Raw genomic sequence first — 21,161 nt, 5'->3', positions numbered from 1 at the left:
TGCGTACGACTGGTAGCGCTATAGAAATGATTTATAGTAGTAGTAGAGGAATGTGATGATGGGGGAGGGGAGAAAACTAAGGGAGCACCTTCCTTTCTGTTTGTACTGTTCCAGGACTGTATTCATATTCCAAGTGTGATGAGTTTTGTTTCTGATAGGATATTTAACCATTCATTTAGCATATTTGTATTGTACATAGTTACATTCTAGTTTAGGATATTGGATGTCAAAAAGGGTTCGGTTTGGGAATGGATAGCACCTTTGAAGCATTTGGTTGGAGAGAGGCTGTGGGGGGGGGGGGGGGGGGGGCATTATTTGTTTCTTTGGCTGATTGAAGATGATTGCCAATGTAAGTTGTTCTTGTCATCTTAAAACCCAATCAAAAATATGTTTTTAAAAAATGCACTTAAATAATGTTAGGCAGATAAAATTTATTTTCAGAGTCAAAAGAATTTACATAATCCAAGTTGAACTGAATTAATTACAGATAAGGTTTAAATAGATGTTCTTTCAAACTCCCAAATATAAACTAAACATCCACATAAGTATTAGGTTTACCTTGAAAAGCATTTATTGATTCAATAGAGAGCACTCTTCTTCCAACAGCAGATAAATTACAACAAATATTGCACGAGGAGGAACATTTCATTTTTTCTTCACATAACGATATAATGATCTGCAACCAAAAATGACAGATTAAACTAATTAGCTTGTTACTGAAAAGAAAAAATATTCAGCAGCCTCCTTTCTAAAAGGTCTCAGATGACTTCAGTTCACATACACAAGATTCATGCAAATACTTAAAATGTGAAATGCTGCACTTAGCTTCCTAAATTCCTATAGTCGGTATGGCTGCATATGATTATTTTACAGCTCTACTTACAAGAATAGAGGGTAATTTTATAATAGGGACCAAGGCTGTGAAGGCACCTACATGCACATTTTCAATCTATTTTTGAAGGCAACATATGCATCTGTGGGGCACTTTTACTAGATTGAGTTAAACAGGGACACAGCCAGAAATTGATTTTTTTTTTTGGGGGGGGGGGGGGCCCCAGGGGTGGACAAGCAATTTCTCTCAGTTCTGCCCCTCCCCAGCAGTACTGTCCTCCAGCTGAATCATACCTTCGCTAGCATAGATGTGATGTAAATTCTTCTACCTACTTTCTCTGCCAGAGCCCCTGCCCATACTGTCCAAGCAGCCAGCGAAGAAGCCAGCAGGGTGCCCCAGTTTCCAATGCCAGCACTTCCACCCATACTACGTTCAGTGCATGAACTGAGCATGTGCAGAAATGCCAGCACTGCTAGCTGGAGCACCCTGCCAATTTCCTGCTGCTCAGGCAGCATGGGCTGGGGGCTCCAGCAGAGAATGTTTGATTTGGACTTTTGGAAAAAAAACAAAATGTTCATCTGCTACTTTGTGCTGCTTTTTGGATGTTTTTGTCTTTTGAAAATGAGCCCCATAATACTGTAAGTTACTCATGTATCTACTGAATGTAGGCACAAGAATTTACATCACATCTATGGCTGACGTTAAGTGCTCACATCACCTATATTTAGGCACGGGCATTTGTACCATGTTAGTTGATGCAAATGGCCGCACCTACAGTTAGATGCGATTCCCGGGCGTAAGCGCTATGCTATAAACCATGCCTAACTATAAGCACGGTTTATAGAATAGCGCTTTTTTCAGTGCTGATTTAGAATTCAGTCCTTAGCGCTTACATGCGTAACTGGCAGTTGCATGCGTAAGTGCTAATATTCTATAACCTATGTATGCAATTGACGCCTAATTTAGGCAACCAGTTATAGACGAAGGGAACTAATGATTTCAAAATTAGGGTCAATATTAGCAGGCAAATAATATCTGATTAAAGATAACTAGCTATTTTAAAGCAAATATTAGTCTGACTTTCGCAGTTAAGTTGGACAGCTGAATAGGCAGTCCCAAAGATAATCAGATAGGTTATCCACTTAACTGCAGAACAGAGTTTTGTGCTCCAGATTTGATCTCCTAAAGTTACCTGGATAGCCCTGAATATTAGCACATTCAGGTTAACTTTTTGGGATACTTCCCTTCACAAATTATCTTGTGGTACTATAGGCATATTTAAGATCTTGGAAATCTTTACAGAATATATTTCTCTCATATGTGTACAATTTTTTTTTTTTTAATCTTGATTTAGAAAGCACCAAATATAAACAAAATGTGAGTTACCTCAATGTCAGGTCTATCTAAAGGATTCTCTTGCTGCATTTGCTCAAACAAATACTTCAACTCCTTGCAGAAATTTGGCTCCAGCTCGGGCTCTATTCCAAATTCACTTGTTGCTTTCAGTGTTGCACCCAGTGAGTAGATATGAGCCTATATAAAAATGAACATGACTCTTTATTTACACAATACTATGCAGGAATAAAGGAAACAGAGAATAAACAAGGCAGGATCTTTTAATAAAATGGGAAATACAATACAATTTATTTAAAAAAAAAAAGCTCAATGCCCATTATTCGTATTCATAGTCTGCTGAATAGTAAAATATGCTATTCAATACAGCTCTACTAATGGGTATACCTCTAAGCACTAAAGTAAGTCATCAGATCAGAATCACTAGAGCAATGGAGGCTCTTCTAAAGTCTGCATCACTGGGTGCAATTTGCAAAGCAGTGACCTGGTCCTTGCTTCATACATTTTCTTCACACTACTGCTTGGACCAAACTACAAAAAAAGGACAGTAGCATCTCAAGATGCTTTTAGTCAAGCTGTCTGTCTAAATGTGGAAACTCTCACACTGGTTTTTAAGTGAAGGCTGCTTCTAAATACAGAACAGAGTGTAAATTTTATTTTATTTTTATTACATTTGTACCCCGCGCTTTCCCACTCATGGCAGGCTCAATGCGGCTTACATATTGTATACAGGTACTTATTTGTACCTGGGGCAATGGAGGGTTAAGTGACTTGCCCAGAGTCACAAGGAGCTGCCTGTGCCTGAAGTGGGAATCGAACTCAGTTCCCCAGGACCAAAGTCCACCACCCTAACCACTAGGCCACTCCTCCACTGTTGCTACTATTTGAGATTCTGCATGGAATGTTGCTATTCCACTAGCAACATTCCATGTAGAAGTCGGCCCTTGCAGATCACCAATGTGGCCGCGCAGGCTTCTGCTTCTGTGAGTCTGACGTCCTGCATGTACGTGCAGGACGTCAGACTCAGAAACAGAAGCCTGCGTGGCTGCAAGGGCAGGCTTCTACATGGAATGTTGCTAGTGGAATAGCAACATTAACATTCCATCTAGAACCTCCAATAGTAGCAACATTCCACGTAGAATCTGAAATAGGGAAAGGGAACTGGGACTTGATATGCTGCCTTTCTGTGGGGTTTACATAGTATATACTGGTACTTATTTGTACCTGGGGCAATGGAGGGTTAAGTGACTTGCCCAGAGTCACAAGGAGCTGCCTGTGCCTGAAGTGGGAATCGAACTCAGTTCCTCAGGACCAAAGTCCACCACCCTAACCACTAGGCCACTCCTCCACTCCATGAGCTGCCCTAAGTTTGGGAGTCTCCCACCTATGCGCCTCACTTAGTCTTGCTTGTTGGCGGATAAAGCATCGTTGCAAACCCATAACAGATGTTTTCTGCAGACAGCAGGATTGATTAAGCACACAATTTCTCCTGCCCCTTGAAAGTTTACTTATATTCTTGATCTTGAAACAAACTGAGGAGCTGATGATTATTGCAATTGCCATCTACTCAAGATTAAAAGACTCTTTTAATCAAGAAACTTCAGACAGCTCAAAACACTGCAGGTCTTGTATGTAAAGTTCCTCATTATACTAAGGTAACTTCTCTCCTGACTAAATTACACTGACTCCCAATCAATGCCCGAATCTCCTTCAAAATATATGTATTTGTATATGAAAGTTTGTACGGTTTATCACCCAGCTACATGCAAAATTTGATAGAACTGCCTTTAGGAAATGTTTTTCCAATGTTTAGAGATTATCTCATCATTCACTTTCCGAGTTGCAAGAAGATCCACTGCAAATCAATTCACAATGCAAGATTCATCTATCAAAGTACAAAGATATGGAATTCTTTATCAAAACCACTAAGATTGTTACCAATTACCTTAAATTTTGTAAACTGTTAAAACCATTTTTATTTAATAAGTTCTTCACCAATGCTAGTAACTGTTAAACTCATTGGCACATTCGCTATCTTACTCATGTTATCTACAAATAGTGATATTAATTGCACAATTCTAATTATACTTCTACTCTGTTTATTAATTGTAATGCACTGTTATGAATGTTTAATGTTAGCCACATTGAATCTGAACTTGTTTGGGAAAATGCGGGATACAAATGTCATAAATAAATCAAATGAGACCACTGCGTGCAGGAAGACCACATATACTCCAAACTTTGGACCGTTTACTAAGCCGTCCTGGAGGTGTGCCGTTTTTAGCGCATGCTAAAAACGCTAGTGCGCCTGAGTAAATAGGGCCCTTTACGTTCTAAGTGCTAGAACAATTGTTCTGTCTCTGTGATGTGTGATGACATCACCCACTTATGTGCCTGATCAAACTTGCAGACTACAGAGAACATCCGTTACAGGTATGCATTGTCTGTTCTTAGACTTTCCTGAGTGCCAAGATGTTATTGAATACTGTTGTAAACCTGAATTGGCAAGTTTAAATTTAGGTGTGACTATTTTACAACAGGACAATTACAGGCGTACATGGGTGCACCTAAGTGCGTCGTGCAAAGCTTGTAACTTATAGTATTGTATTAATTGTGTGTAAACTGGAGACATGCCCTTGCCTCTCCCATGCTCCTTCTATGTGTACATTCCCTTGAAGTTATGCACTATCATATAGAATAGCAGATAGAGGTGTATTCTATATATGGCACCAAAAAAGGGCTATTCTATAAACCATGCTTAAAGTCAGGCATGGTATAAAGAATAGCACTTACATTCTGGAATCGCAACTAACTTTAGGCCGGTCATTTCCAACAACTGAAACATGGTGCCTAAATTAGGCGTGTATCCCCCTCATTTTATAACAATGTGCGTAAATGTTAGTAACACCTCTGTTCTGCCCTTGACCCTCCCATTTCCATGCCCCCTTTTTGAACTTGCACATAAAATTTAGTCGTGGATCCCGCATCTATATTTATGCACATATATTTCAATTAAATCCAATTAGTGCCAATAATTGGTTAACAAGTCAATAAGCACAAAGGAATCCTGTTGAGAAGGAATGGTTCCGTGGAATCTTAGTGGAGATTGGGTGGTGACGCTGGTAATTGGGAAACAAAATGGGAGCTGGGCAGACTTCTAGGGTCTATGCCCCAATTATGACTGAATAGATAGGGTTGCAAATTTTAAGGGGCTTCGACGTTAGCTCCAGAACTTAGTACAAGAACAGTGCTGGGTAGACAAATCAAACTCGGGTATACATATAAAGTATCACATACCATGTAAATGAGTTTATCTTGTTGGGCAGACTGGATGGACCATACAGGTCTTTATCTGCCGTCATTTACTATGTTACTATGTATTGGTGTTAATTAGCTTGTTATTCAATTAACTTGCATGCACAATTTTTAGTGACTTTTATAGAATTTGGGGTTACTGCACATACATGCACAAGTGTTGCCATTCTGTGCAGTTACATGCACATGGCGAATGTAACAGCATGTGCCCAATTACAGAATTGTCTTTCACATTTGTGTTTTACCTGTGTAAAATTGAAAATTGCTCTCTTAATGTGCACAAAAGTATGAGTGCTACTTTTATTTGCATGGAAAAAGGGGAAGATAGGTCAGAGAAATAAAAGTAAACATAGATGAGATTTTCAAATCCCCATAAATTGAACATAAATTGAACACCGATTTACATCTGTTGAAAAGTAAGTGCAAACCAGCTGAAAGAATGAGAGAGAGAAACTTTGGGTAGGAGATAACTGAAAAAGAAAATGGGTATAAAACCTTGCTGAGATGGTGCTGGACACCAGAATAGTTGGATAAGATATTTCCAGAAGAATAACAGATGCTGGAGAGGCTGTGGGCAGCAGGGAATGCTTTACTACACCTGGTGGAAATGCCCAAACATAAACCTGTTTTGGTGGGAGGTTAAGACCACAATATCAGAAATCTTCAAAATGGATACTGCCACGCTGGGTGAGACTGAAGGTCCACGTAGCCCAGTATCCTGCTTCCAACAGTGGCCAATGAAGGTCACAAGTACCTGGCAGAATCCTAAAGAGTAGCATGATTCCATGCTACTGATCTCAAGGATAAATAGTGTCTTTCCCTGTGTCTATCTTAATAGCAGTTTATGGACTTTTCCTCCAGAAATTTGTATAAACATTTCTGAAGTAAGCTCTGTAAACTGTAAGGCTGTTTACAGCTATTCTGCATGCTGTTTTAGATTCTTTAATTTGTAATTTTTTTTCAATTTGTATTTATTATCTTTTAATTACTTTTAGTTCTTTATCTTTTTTAGGACTGCATTTTGATTAAAATTTATAATTGTGGTTAATCACTCATTCAAAGGTATGTTAATTTTTTCCCCACTGCAGCTCCTTATGAATGGGCTGTTTCGGCATTAGTGCGTGGCAGCCGCTAGTGTGGCTTAGTAAACAGGGGGGTAACTGAGCCGCCTAGAGTCACAAGGAGCTGCAGTGAGGGGGAAAAAGTAACACTTTAATCGCACGATTAAAATTCAAATCTAAACCTTTTTTTTTAATCCAGATATGCTAACAGCTTTTACTACATTCTCCAGCAATGAGTTCTAGAGCTTAACTATTACTTGAATGAAAAAAATATTTTCCCCTATTTCTTTTAAAGTTATTACCATGCAACTTCATGGAGTGTCTTCTAGTCTTTGCACTTTTTTTTTTAATTTATGAGACGTCTTTAAGTGTATAAGTTAAAGGGCACATAACAGGTTACAAAATGCCACCATAACATTACAACATCTTGCCCATGATAACCAACACATGAAATGAGTAGTCCCTCCAACCCATACATAATAATATATGCAAGTTCAGCTTCAAAACTTTTTTGAATTTTTGTGAAAATAAAAGTATAACATCCCCTCCCCACCCCTCCCCCACCCTAATAGCTCAATAAAATTGGTTCATATTTACCTGTTCTACTCCACTCATGATTTTGTAGACCTGTATCATATCCACCCCCCCCCCCCCCCCAAGCCATCTCTTCTCCAAATTGAAGAATCCTAACCTCTTAAGCCTTTCTTCATATGAGAGGCATTCCATTCCCCTTTTCTAATTCAGCTATATCTTTTTTGAGATGTGGCAACCAGCATTGCACACAATAGTCAAGATGAGATTGCACCCTGAACTGATACAGAGACATTATCCACCGGATTCTATATAGCACACCTAGCGTTCCACGCAGAAATCCAAGCATATTCAGTAACAACATGCATAACTTAATTGGCTTAACAGGTCAATCAGCATTGTTAACAGCACTTAACAAGCAATAATGAGCACTAATTGGCAATAATTAGAATTTACACGCATAACTTGCTAAGCTCATTCTGTAACGCATGGCGCCTAAATTCTAATATGCACAGGCAAAAGGGGGTGTGGTTATAAGCAAGGAAATGGGCGTTTCACAGGCATTCCAAAATTTGTGTGTTATAGAATATGGCCCAATGCCCTTAAATCTATGCGCTGGGATTTACGCAACATTTTCATTGGTGTAAATAGAGGCACATAGTTTTAGGCACCAGGATATCAATTAAGCGTATTCTATATACCATGCTTAAATATAGGCGCCCCTTATAGAATACACTTAGGTGGAAATGTTTTCCGTGCAGATTTTCTAAGCGCCATATAAAGAATTTCCCCCCTATATGAGGGCTAACTTAAAGGTAATGCCTCCACTTACATAACTCATCAACAGAAGGCAGCACTGATGCGCTACACATGTTCACTTGTTCTTTGAAATCTCTTCCTTCACCTCAGTTGAAAAGAAGTGTGTGTGAAGAGTTTGTTTCGTTATTGCTTGTGAAATGGAAGCATTCAGGGCCCCTTTTACAAAGTGGCGGTAATCCCAAAACGGGGTTCCCGCTCGCTAAAAAGGAACTACTGCCAGGCTACCGCAGCAGCCCGGTGGTAGTTCCCATCCCCAGCACCATGTGTGTACCTGGCAGAAATCTTGCAGTGCTGTGCGCTGCCCAGTTACCGCCAGGTTAGCGCTGGAGCCCTTACCATCACCTCATTGGACAGCGGTAAGGGCCCCCCCCAAATGGCCGCACGGCAAGTGCTTTACTTGCCATGTGGCCATTTCCTGCAGAAAAGAAAGACCTACCTTTTACCCGGCTGCGGAAAAAAGGGGCCTCAGCGAGCGTCACAACCCTTTTGCCACAGCTTGGTAAAAGGGGCCCTCAGTGTTGAAAAGTCCCTCAAATTGTAATTCACTGTTGCATTCCAAACGTATCAGGAATTTCTCTTACATAGTAACATAGTAACATAGTAGATGACGGCAGAAAAAGACCTGCATGGTCCATCCAGTCTGCCCAAGACAAACTCATATGTGTATACATTACCTTGAATTTGTACCTGTCCTTTTCAGGGCACAGACCATATAAGTCTGCCCAGCAGTATTACCCGCCTCCCAACCACCAGTCCTGCCTCCCATCACCGGCTCTGGTACAGACCGTATAAGTCTGCCCTCCCCTATCCTCGCCTCCCAACCACCCCCCTCTTCCCCCCAACTGCTCCACCACCCAATTTCAGCTAAGCTTCTGAGGATCCATTCCTTCTGCACAGGATTCCTCTATGCATATCCCACGCATGTTTGAACTCCGTTACCGTTTTCATCTCCACCACCTCCCGCGGGAGGGCATTCCAAGCGTCCACCACCCTCTCCGTGAAAAAATACTTCCTGACATCTTTCCTGAGTCTGCCCCCCTTCAATCTCATTTCATGTCCTCTCGTTCTACCGCCTTCCCATCTCCGGAAAAGATTTGTTTGCGGATTAATACCTTTCAAATATTTGAACGTCTGTATCATATCACCCCTGTTCCTCCTTTCCTCCAGGGTGTACATGTTCAGGTCGGCAAGCCTCTCTTCATAAGTCTTGGAACGTAAATCCCATACCATCCTCGTAGCTTTCCTTTGCACCGCTTCCATTTTTTTAACATCCTTCGCAAGATACGGCCTCCAAAACTGAACACAATACTCCAGGTGGGGCCTCACCAACGTCTTATACAGGGGCATTAAAACCTCCTTTCTTCTGCTGATCACTCCTCTCTCTATACAGCCTAGCAATCTTCTAGCTACTGCCACCGCCTTGTCGCACTGTTTCGTCGCCTTCAAGTCCTCAGATACTATTACCCCAAGATCCCTCTCCCCGTCCGTGCCTATCAGACTCTCTCCGCCTAACACATACGTCTGCCTTGGATTTCTACTCCCTAAGTGCATCACTTTGCATTTCTTCGCATTGAATTTTAATTGCCAAACGTTAGACCATTCTTCTAGCTTCTTCAGATCTTTTTTCATGTTTTCCACACCCTCCGGGGTGTCCACTCTGTTGGAAATCTTGGTGTCATCCGCAAAAAGGCAAACTTTACCTTGTAACCCTTCGGCAATGTCACTCACAAATATATTGAACAGAATCGGCCCCAGCACCGATCCCTGAGGCACTCCACTACTCACCTTTCCCTCCTCCGAGCGAACTCCATTGACCACCACCCTCTGGCGTCTGTCCGTCAACCAGTTCCTAATCCAGTTCACCACTTCGGGTCCTATCTTCAGGCCGTCTAGTTTATTTAAGAGCCTCCTGTGGGGAACCGTGTCAAAAGCCTTGCTGAAATCTAAGTAGATGACGTCCATAGCACGTCCTTGATTTAATTCTCCGATTGTCCTTTATGACTTCATCAACCTTTCTCGTGTGAGACTCGTCTGTTGCTGTCCCGACTTGTCCACTTCATTTCTAATCAGACAAATCAGCCTTTCCTGGTCCACAATCTTTACATTTTTTGGTCCAGTGACGCACAGTATTCATATCAACACAGTCATCACCATAAGCAACCTGCATGCAATGGTGGATTTCAACTGGAGGGGCTTCTTCACAGTCAGAAATATTTTTTGTTTTATGTTCTCTCTCTTTTCTAATAATTCCTAACATTCTGAGCAGAAGATTTTACTGTATTGTCCATGATGACACCTCAAGCTTTTTCTTGGGTGGTAACTCTTAATGTGGAACCTAGCATAAGAAAGCAGAAAAGTAGAGAGCGTAAACACAAGCTTCAAGGCAGGAAGCGTTGATCAAATCACCTTTATTGATTTGATCAATACTTCCTGCGATGAAGCTGGTTTGTGATTTCTACTTTTCTGCTTTCTTTGGACTCTCCATAGAGGTGTTTTTCCTGTTTGATGCAGAACCTAGCACACGAAAAGAAGAATATAAGAGATGCCATACTGGAACAGACCAAAGGTTCATCAAGTCCAGTATTCTGTTTCCAACAGTGGCCAATCCAGATTACAAGTAACTGGCAAGATCCCACAACAGTAAAATAGATTTATGTTTCCCCCTCCCCCCAAGTCCATCTTAATAACTGCTTATAGACTTTTCTTTTAGGAAGGTATCCAAACCTTTTTTAAACCCTGCTAAGCTAACTGCTTTTACCACATTCTCTGGCAACAAACTCCAGAGTTTAATTACACATTGAGTGAATATTTTCTAAATTTGTTTCAAATTTACTACTTAATAGCCAGAGATGGGTAGTAAAGTGTTGCTACCCATCTCTAGCTATTAAGTAGTAAATTACAGTACTTAAGTACAATTTTCAGTACTTTTACTTGTAACGAGTTATATTTAAAAAAATACTTTTTACTTGTAATTCATTACAAATAAGCAGTACTTTTGTACTTAGTAACGAAGTACAAAGTTAAGAAAGTTTTTTTTTTTTTAAGTATTTTCCCTGCCTCTGCTTGAACCTGATTGGATACCGCAGGATCGGTATCCAGTTGGAAAATAAAAGGAATGCTGTCTGCCCCACCCTGTCCCCCACCAACGGGCCTCAGTGTGCCCTCACAGAGCCTACCTTTATACACCCTGGTTGTCTAGTGGCTATGCTGCTCTCCACGACACCACTGAATATTCAAAATGGCCACTGAGTCTTGGTGGACATTTTCAACACGTGGTGATATCGCAGAGAGCAGCAGTAGCAGGCAGGAAGGAGTGAGCTTCCTTCCTGTCTCGAAGAGGCCAGCTATGCTCAGCTGGTGAGGTAGGGGGTATAAAAAAAGGAAGCCCAGGGCCAACCAACCAGCCCAGCCAGCCAAGTCAAGCCAAGCCCAGTCAAGCCAGCCAGCCAAGTTCATCCGGTGAGTGGGGGTGGGCTGTTAAAAAGAGGAGGCCCGGGGACAACCAGTCAAGCCCAGCCTGCCAAGCTAGCCAAGCCCTCCAGTGAGTAGGGGGAGGGGGGTTGTAAAAAAAAAAAAAAAGGAAGCCCAGAGCCTGTAAAAAAATGCTGGATAAGACATGGGGGGTCTCCGGTATGTGTGCAGGGGGGAGAGTTTGTAAAAAAGGTGGATGGAGTATGGGTGCGGGGGGGGGGGGGGGGGCTGAAACATTACGAGAGCCGCCCGCAGCAGGACACCTTGAGAAAGAAAAGGAATGGCAGGAAATGTTGGATGCTACGGGGAGGGAGGGAAAGAAAGAAAGAAGCCCACAGTTCTGCCAATGTGCATTGTTTCTGTTTCTTTGGTTTTGCATGTACCATGGCTTTGTAAATGGAGCCCTTAGCTTTCTTTGTTTTCCAATAGGATTATTGATTTTCTTCTGCCCACTGCAATGTTCAGGGGTGCTTTTTTCTAGGAAGGATCTTGTGTAACCCCATGGAAGTTAGCTTTTATACATACTAGATTCTGTGGTCCAACCTGTTAAGAATACTTTTTAGTAAAAAAAAAAAAAAATAGTTTTAAGAGCTGTACTTTATTACTTTTACTTAAGGTTTTTTTTTTTTTGGATAAGACTCTCTCTTCAATCACTGGCTGACTACTTCCGCGACAAGGTGCAAAAGATCAACCTTGAGTTCACTACCAAGCCACCTCCTCCTCTTCACCCTTCAACCCTCTCCCTCAACCAACCAACCCAGACCTCCTTCTCCTCCTTTCCTGATATCTCCGAGGAGGAAACCGCCCGCCTTCTTTCCTCCTCAAAATGCACCACTTGTTCCTCTGATCCCATCCCCACCAACTTACTTAACACCATCTCTCCTACTATCACCCCCTCCATCTGTCATATCCTCAACCTCTCTCTCTCCACTGCAACTGTCCCCGACACCTTCAAGCATGCTGTAGTCACGCCACTCCTCAAAAAACCATCACTAGACCCTACCTGTCCCTCCAACTACCGCCCCATCTCCCTCCTACCCTTCCTCTCCAAGACACTTGAGCGCGCAGTCCACAGCCGCTGCCTTGATTTTCTCTCCTCTCATGCCATCCTTGATCCGCTTCAATCCGGTTTTCGCCCTCTTCACTCGACAGAAACAGCACTTTCTAAAGTCTGTAATGACCTGTTCCTTGCCAAATCCAGAGGCCACTACTCCATCCTCATCCTCCTGGATCTATCCGCCGCTTTTGACACTGTCAATCATGACTTACTTCTTGCCACACTGTCCTCATTTGGGTTCCAGGGCTCTGTCCTCTCCTGGTTCTCCTCCTATCTCTCCCACCGCACCTTCAAAGTTCACTCTCATGGATCTTCCTCCACCCCCATCCCCTTATCTGTTAGTGTTCCCCAGGGATCGGTCCTTGGACCCCTTCTCTTCTCAATCTACACCTCTTCCCTGGGCTCCCTGATCTCATCTCATGGTTTCCAGTATCATCTCTATGCTGATGACACCCAACTGTATCTCTCCACACCAGACATCACCGCGGAGACCCAGGCAAAGGTATCGGCCTGCTTATCCAACATTGCTGCCTGGATGTCCAACCGCCACCTGAAACTGAACATGTCCAAGACCGAGCTTATCGTCTTTCCACCAAAACCCACTTCTCCTCTTCCTCCACTTTCTATCTCAGTTGATAACACCCTCATCCTCCCTGTCTCATCTGCCCGCAACCTCGGAGTCATCTTTGACTCCTCCCTCTCCTTCTCTGTGCATATCCAGCAGATAGCCAAGACCTGTCGCTTCTTCCTCTTTAACATCAGCAAAATTCGCCCTTTCCTCTCTGAACACACCACCCGAACTCTCGTCCACGCTCTCATTACCTCTCGCCTGGACTACTGCAACTTACTCCTCACCGGCCTCCCACTTAGCCATCTATCCCCCCTTCAGTCTGTTCAGAACTCTGCTGCACGTCTCATATTCCGCCAGAACCGATATACTCATATCACCCCTCTCCTCAGGTCACTTCACTGGCTTCCGATCAGATACCGCATTCAATTCAAGCTTCTCCTTCTTACCTACAAATGCACTCAGTCTGCTGCCCCTCACTACCTCTCTACCCTCATCTCCCCTTATGTTCCCGCCCGTAACCTCCGTTCACAGGATAAATCCCTCCTCTCAGTACCCTTCTCCACCACCGCCAACTCCAGGCTCCGCTCATTCTGCCTCACCTCACCCTATGCTTGGAACAACCTTCCTGAACCCTTACGCCAAGCCCCCTCCCTGCCCGTCTTCAAGTCTTTGCTTAAAGCCCACCTCTTCAATGCTGCGTTCGGCACCTAACCCTTACCGTTCAGTGAATCCAGACTGCCCCAATTTGACTGCCCCTATCGGACCGACCGTTCACTTGTCTATTAGATTGTAAGCTCTTTGAGCAGGGACTGTCTCTCTTTGTTAAATTGTACAGCGCTGCGTAACCCTAGTAGCGCTCTAGAAATGTTAAGTAGTAGTAGTAGTAGTAGTACTTTCACTTCACTATTTTTGAAGCCAGTACTTTTACTTTTTTACTTAACTACTTTTAAAAAGTAACTAACCCATCTCTGTTAATAGCTTCATTGCATGCTCCCTAGTCTGAGTATTTTTGGAAAGAATAAACAAACGATTCGCGTCCACCCATTCCATTCTACTCATTATTTTATAGATTCTATCATATCTCCCCTCAGCCATCTCTTCTCCAAGCTGAAGAGCCCTAGCCACTTTAGCCTTTTCTCATAGGGAAGTCATCCCATCCCCTTTATCATTTTCATCACCCTTCTCTGTACCCTTTCTAATTCCACTATATCGTTTTTGAGATGCGGTGACCAGACCTGCACACAGTATTCAAGGTGTGGTCACACCATGGAGTAATACAAAGGCATTACAACATTCTCATTTTTGCTTTCCATTCCTTTCCTAATACTACCTAACATTCTATTTGCTTGGTATTATTAGGAAAGGAATAGAAAGCAAAAAGTGAGAATGGTATAATGCCTTTGTAACTATGATTTGGATTATTATTATACCTGCATATAATAAATGTAAACCACTTTGACTGTACCTCAGAAAGGCGCTAAATCAATCCCCTTACCCTTCTCAATAAGCATCAGTTTACATTTGTCCATATTAAATTTCATCACTCATTTTCACAATAATTTTGATGCCCAGTCTTTCAATCTCCTACAGTCCTCCCTCCTGCAATTTCTCACAGTCCATATGAGATTTAACAACTTGGAATAGTTTTATGTTAATTGCTAATTTAATCGTCTCATTTGTCATTCCCATTTCCAGATCATTTATAAATATGTTAAAAATAACTGATCCCAGTATAGTTCCTTGTGGATCTGTATTGGGAATACTGAGATAGAGCCCGAAGGCAGCTCTAGGAAACATAAGAAAGCAATAGAAGCTTAAAAGCTGTGAGATACGAGCTAGTCTTTTAGTGGAAACACAGGGACCCACCAACCAAAGAACACTAGCTAATGAGATTGAGGAAAATCCTACTGATGGAGAAGCTAACAGCCATGAAGCAAGAAGCCTATGGGAAATATGAAGAGCAATAGAGTACATTATTGAAATATATGAAGAGTGATGTGTTTTCCGTAATATACAGAGCAGGGGGAAAAGAGGAAATAGATAAAGAGGGAGGGGTTATGTGAGGATGGTAAAATTCTATTAGAGCAGTGGTCCTCAACCTTTCTTCTGTTGTGACATACCTGACAGACAATGTTTGCAACACATTGAACACTAAAATTCACAGCTGAACAAAAAAACTCCTAAATATTTCATTGTTCTTTAAAAGGGTGCAAGAGAAACAACATATTCTTAACTAGAATTTACTTTGTTTTATAAACTGTAGTTAAAATCAATGTTATTAAATTTTATTGTATCTCAAAGAAAATTTTATCTTCACTTACTTTATCAGTGAGAAATCTTGGATGGATTTGTTGCATAGAGTTTATCCATTAGGATTGAATGGTAGGCAAATTCACACTAAACTTACTGTCAACATCAATCAACTTTTACCCATTCTAGAGTCTATACAGAGCACAAAAGTATGATGTATCCCCTTACACCTTGTCATACAAAACAAATGTATATTCAGGAGTCAAGTGCCACTTCAGTAACAGCAACATAAAATCCACCTACTACTAGACACTGTGAAGTAACACAAAGCCCTGCAAATATGCTATTTAGAAACTATGGTGTCGTACTGGCCAGAAATGACTCCTGGCCAGTTAAATCACCTATTTGGGGCTAACTGCTAATTTTCAGCGGCACTTAACTAGTTCGTGCCACTGAAAGTAACTGGTTAGCACTAAACTAAAGAGTGGAGGAGTGGCCTAGTGGTTAGGGTGGTGGACATTGGTCCTGGGGAACTGAAGAACTGAGTTCGACTCCCGGCACAGGCAGCTCCTTGTGACTCTGGGCAAGTCATTTAACCCTCCATTGCCCCATGTAAGCCACATTGAGCCTGCCATGAGTGGGAAAGCGCAGGGTACAAATGTAACAAAAAAACCCCTAAAAACTAGCTATTTTGTGAGCATTCCGGAGCTGGAGTTGGTACTTAGCCGGTTAAATGCAGATATTCAGCACTTAACCAGTCATGTTAACTGCATACATAGGACCACATAAAACTCAGTCCTATCTTTATGCAGTATCCCATAACCAGTTAAGTGCTTAATATTGCACTTAAATGGTTATACATTAGCTGGCTCCAGAAACCCGGAAACTCAATACCGGTGCCCAGACATGGTTCAGCATTGAATTTCTGGATTTAATGCAGTCAGCAAAATGCTGATTGCCGCCGGCACAATATCAAGCCCTGCGTTGCAAACAGAATCTATGGACAGCAGGGGTGCAACACTTCTAATTGGGGCTGATGGAATTTTGAGTACCAACTCTCCAGTTCTCTGGTAACCCCAGCTTGCTGACAGATTATTAGGGAAAGCACAGGCTTGCTTCAATACCAAATATTTGATAACACACTTCCTACCTCTTCAGGACACACCAATGTGTCCCGACACACTGGTTGAGAACCACTGTATTAGAGGATATTGGATTTTCTCTTATATACAGTGGTGGAAATAAGTATTTGATCCCTTGCTGATTTTGTAAGTTTGCCCACTGACAAAGACATGAGCAGCCCATAATTGAAGGGTAGGTTATTGGTAACAGTGAGAGATAGCACATCACAAATTAAATCCGGAAAATCACATTGTGGAAAGTATATGAATTTATTTGCATTCTGCAGAGGGAAATAAGTATTTAATCCCTCTGGCAAACAAGACCTAATACTTGGTGGCAAAACCCTTGTTGGCAAGCACAGCGGTCAGACGTCTTCTGTAGTTGATGATGAGGTTTGCACACATGTCAGGAGGAATTTTGGTCCACTCCTCTTTGCAGATCATCTCTAAATCATTAAGAGTTCTGGGCTGTCGCTTGGCAACTCGCAGCTTCAGCTCCCTCCATAAGTTTTCAATGGGATTAAGGTCTGGTGACTGGCTAGGCCACTCCATGACCCTAATGTGCTTCTTCCTGAGCCACTCCTTTGTTGCCTTGGCTGTATGTTTTGGGTCATTGTCGTGCTGGAAGACCCAGCCACGACCCATTTTTAAGGCCCTGGCGGAGGGAAGGAGGTTGTCACTCAGAATTGTACGGTACATGGCCCCATCCATTCTCCCATTGATGCGGTGAAGTAGTCCTGTGCCCTTAGCAGAGAAACACCCCCAAAACATAACATTTCCACCTCCATGCTTGACAGTGGGGACGGTGTTCTTTGGGTCATAGGCAGCATTTCTCTTCCTCCAAACACGGCGAGTTGAGTTCATGCCAAAGAGCTCAATTTTTGTCTCATCTGACCACAGCACCTTCTCCCAATCACTCTCGGCATCATCCAGGTGTTCACTGGCAAACTTCAGACGGGCCGTCACATGTGCCTTCCAGAGCAGGGGGACCTTGCGGGCACTGCAGGATTGCAATCCGTTATGTCGTAATGTGTTACCAATGGTTTTCGTGGTGACAGTGGTCCCAGCTGCCTTGAGATCATTGACAAGTTCCCCCCTTGTAGTTGTAGGCTGATTTCTAACCTTCCTCATGATCAAGGATACCCCACGAGGTGAGATTTTGCGTGGAGCCCCAGATCTTTGTCGATTGACAGTCATTTTGTACTTCTTCCATTTTCTTACTATGGCACCAACAGTTGTCTCCTTCTCGCCCAGCGTCTTACTGATGGTTTTGTAGCCCATTCCAGCCTTGTGCAGGTGTATGATCTTGTCCCTGACATCCTTAGACAGCTCCTTGCTCTTGGCCATTTTGTAGAGGTTAGAGTCTGACTGATTCACTGAGTCTGTGGACAGGTGTCTTTCATACAGGTGACCATTGCCGACAGCTGTCTGTCATGCAGGTAACGAGTTGATTTGGAGCATCTACCTGGTCTGTAGGGGCCAGATCTCTTACTGGTTGGTGGGGGATCAAATACTTATTTCCCTCTGCAGAATGCAAATAAATTCATATACTTTCCACAATGTGATTTTCCGGATTTAATTTGTGATGTACTATCTCTCACTGTTACCAATAACCTACCCTTCAATTATGGGCTGCTCATGTCTTTGTCAGTGGGCAAACTTACAAAATCAGCAAGGGATCAAATACTTATTTCCACCACTGTACATCTTGATGTTGTATTGATAAAGTGATGCTTTATGAAAAGATAAATAACATATTTAGATGTGCCCTTGACTCAGAGTTGACTCCTGGTGACCATACAATGAGGGACCCCTCCTTGTGGTTTTCTTAGCATAATACAGGAGTAAATTACCATTGCCTTCTCTTGAGATATAGAGGGTTAAGTGACTTGCCTAGGGCCGCATGGAGCTGCTGTGGGATTTAAAGCTGGGCCCTCAGGTTCCCAGCCTGTTGCTAGATAGATTTCAATATATATTCTAGATAGCTAGATAGATAGATAGAAAGAAACAGGAAAGAAGTTTTCAAGCTTATGAGTACAAAGTATCTGTGGGCCTGCAAGCTCTGTGACCAGTATCAAAACTGTCCTAATTATTCAGATGCATGAACAGTATTGGTTAGATTTACTACAAGGCACTTTAGTCCTATGTCCATACTTTTCCCTGTGAATAGACCACAAAATTTTCAAAACAAATGTAACCACATACTTTCACTTTGAAAACTACCCGACAGAATTTATGCATGTGCTTCATTACTTTACTGTATATAAAATCTAATACTGTTTTTCACTAAATCAAATATAGCTTGTTTATTGAAATGTTTCAATTTGTTTTCAGTAAAAATATTATTGTTAGTATACTACGATCAATATCTTCATAAAGAATCAATATTACTCACCTCATAGGTGTTACCAGTTATATCAAACTCAGGAGGCACAAAAGCACCTTCAGGGTCATCTGCACAGAAAAACATAATTTAAATTAAGTGAAGTTACTCACCTGTAGCAGGTTTTCGAGGACAGCAGGGCACATATTCTCACATCTGGGTGTCGTCTCAGTGGAGATGCTCCTTGCTATTCTTTTCTTGAAGCCTTTGGGGCAATTGATCACACATGTGAGTGCCTTCTTGCCTACCACCACCACTTGAGTCCAGGGCAGTCTAATAAACTAGCTGACAGAATACAACTCCTAGGGCAGGAGAGCAGGGATGTGAGAACATATATCCTGCAGAACTTGGAGAACACCTGCTATAGGTGATTAACTTCACTTTCTCTGCAGACAAGCAGGATATTTTATACTCATATCTGAGAATCCTTAGCTACCAGGCTGTCCAAAACAAAAAAGGGGGAAATGAATCAGAACACGCTTGCAGCTAGCAAGGCCAAGAACATTTCTTTTTAAAGGCCTGGGGGGAGGAGTTGGATTCTAGACCCTGAACAAATGCTAAAGAACTGTTTGGCCAAACTGCTGTCACACCGGGACTGTTGCTCAACACAGTAATGAGATATGAATGTGTGGGCAGAAGACCACATTGAAGCTCTGCAAATTTCTATGGAGGCTGACCTCAGGTGGGCTATCAATGCAGCTATAGCTCTGACATGAGCTGTGACATGACTCTCCAGATTGCGCATAAGGAAAGGAGATGCAGTCTGCTAGCCAACTGGATAACGTGCATTTACCAATGTCAGACCTATCTTGTTGGGTTCAAGAGAAACAAAAAGCTGGGTGGACTGTCTATGAGCTTTAGTCCACTCCAGATAGTCCAAAGCTCTCATGCAGTCCAAAATGTGACATGAGCTTTCACTGGGTGGGCATGGGGTTTTGGGAGGAATGTTGGCAGAACAATTCACTAAATAATATGAAACTCTGACACCACCATAGGAAACAACTTAGAATGTGTACGGGTTGAAGAGACCACAGACCAGAAACAAAACTTTTCAGATCAAATACTTCATATGGCAGATGAGCAGCAACTCAAAAGGAGCTTTCATCAGTGGGGTGAGTACAACAGTGAGATCCCATGACACTATAGGGGGCTTGACGGGAAATTTAAATAACAGCAAACCCCTCATGAATTGAACTAAAGGCTGAGCAGAGATGGGTTTACCTTCCACACAGTGATGGTATGCACCAATTGCACAGAGATGAACCCTTATGGAGTTGGTCTCAAGGCCAGACTGAGAATGATGTAAAAGGTATTCAAGCAGTTTTCGTGTAGGACAGGAGAAAGGATGTAAGGCCCTGCCCTCCCAAAAGACTCATTCTGAGCCTCCCTCCCCAGGGGCACCGTGGATTGAGTATTGGAGCTCTTGGCTCTTTTGATAGTGGATTTGACAACTATGGATTAATGCGGAAGCCAGAGCTTCTCAAATCCAGGAGCCTTCTGAACTCTATACATGTAGTTGGCCTTCTTGTGAATGGGCTGCACAGAGAAGGGGGGGGGGGGGTCTCCCACTGCTTCATCATCTGTACTGTCCATAGGATGCTTTGTACGAGCACTGTCACAGCCTCCCTCAGTAGGGCTTCAAAGTCAAGAAAGTCAACCATCTTGGCCATGCATGACATCCAATTGAAATGGGATGGATTTAGCCACTACCTGGACAAAATCAGAAAAGGAAAGTTCCTCAGGAGGAAATCTTTTCCTTTCATGTGGTGGAGTGGGGTCTGATGGGATGCCAAGTGAGCCCTCTGAAAGCACCTCTTGCTCCTGATCAGACCTCCAGGAGTGGTCTCAATCAGACACATAGAAGTATTCCCGAGGACAACCTTGAGTCTCTACCAGTCCTGATCCACTGGCCTAGTGGACAGGCACTGGATGGAAGCATCAAGAGATGGAGGTTTTCCTGTGCCCTAAGGAAGCTTCCTCTCCTGATACACTGAACAACACAGTCTCCAGCAGTGCCAAGTCTGACACTCTTCATGGCACTGGCATTGATGCATGGTGAGCAGATGATGTATAAGCCTCCAGTATGGGTTGGGGCTCCATCAGGGCTCGCAAAGATGCCCTCGATGCATTGGCATCAAGCCAAGTGAGAAGGTGCCTAAACTCCTTCCAAGTCATGGCCTGCATCCGCTGTTTGAGGTCTGTATGTAAGTAAGCCTTGGGCCCAGCCACTCTCGGTATGGATGCTTCTCAGGTATAAATGATGTCAAAGCCCTGGTATTCCTAATGCCTTGCCACAGACCGATGCAGATGCTTCTTAGCCTCAGCCTGATTCATAGAGAAGCATCGATGAGGATGACATCAAATCCTTACATGTCCTTGGTGCAGGACTGGAGGACA

The 21,161-nt window shown here is 42.7% G+C and overlaps 1 protein-coding gene across 1 annotated transcript in view; it reads right to left on the bottom strand.

Moving 5' to 3' along the window:
* Positions 1 to 21,161, bottom strand: part of KNDC1 (kinase non-catalytic C-lobe domain containing 1) — a 200,678-nt gene that overhangs the window by 145,651 nt on the left and 33,866 nt on the right. Inside the window, exons 3-5 of the mRNA XM_030202996.1 lie at positions 18,777 to 18,835; positions 2,219 to 2,365; positions 559 to 676 (exon numbers count right to left, since the gene is read on the bottom strand). Of these exons, the coding sequence (XP_030058856.1) occupies positions 559 to 676; positions 2,219 to 2,365; positions 18,777 to 18,835 (324 nt within the window). The remainder of the gene's footprint in view (positions 1 to 558; positions 677 to 2,218; positions 2,366 to 18,776; positions 18,836 to 21,161) is intronic.

This window comes from Microcaecilia unicolor, chromosome 5 (genome assembly GCF_901765095.1).
Source record: "Microcaecilia unicolor chromosome 5, aMicUni1.1, whole genome shotgun sequence".
NCBI lineage: Eukaryota > Metazoa > Chordata > Amphibia > Gymnophiona > Siphonopidae > Microcaecilia > Microcaecilia unicolor.
This window is presented reverse-complemented; position numbering and strand designations above follow the sequence as displayed.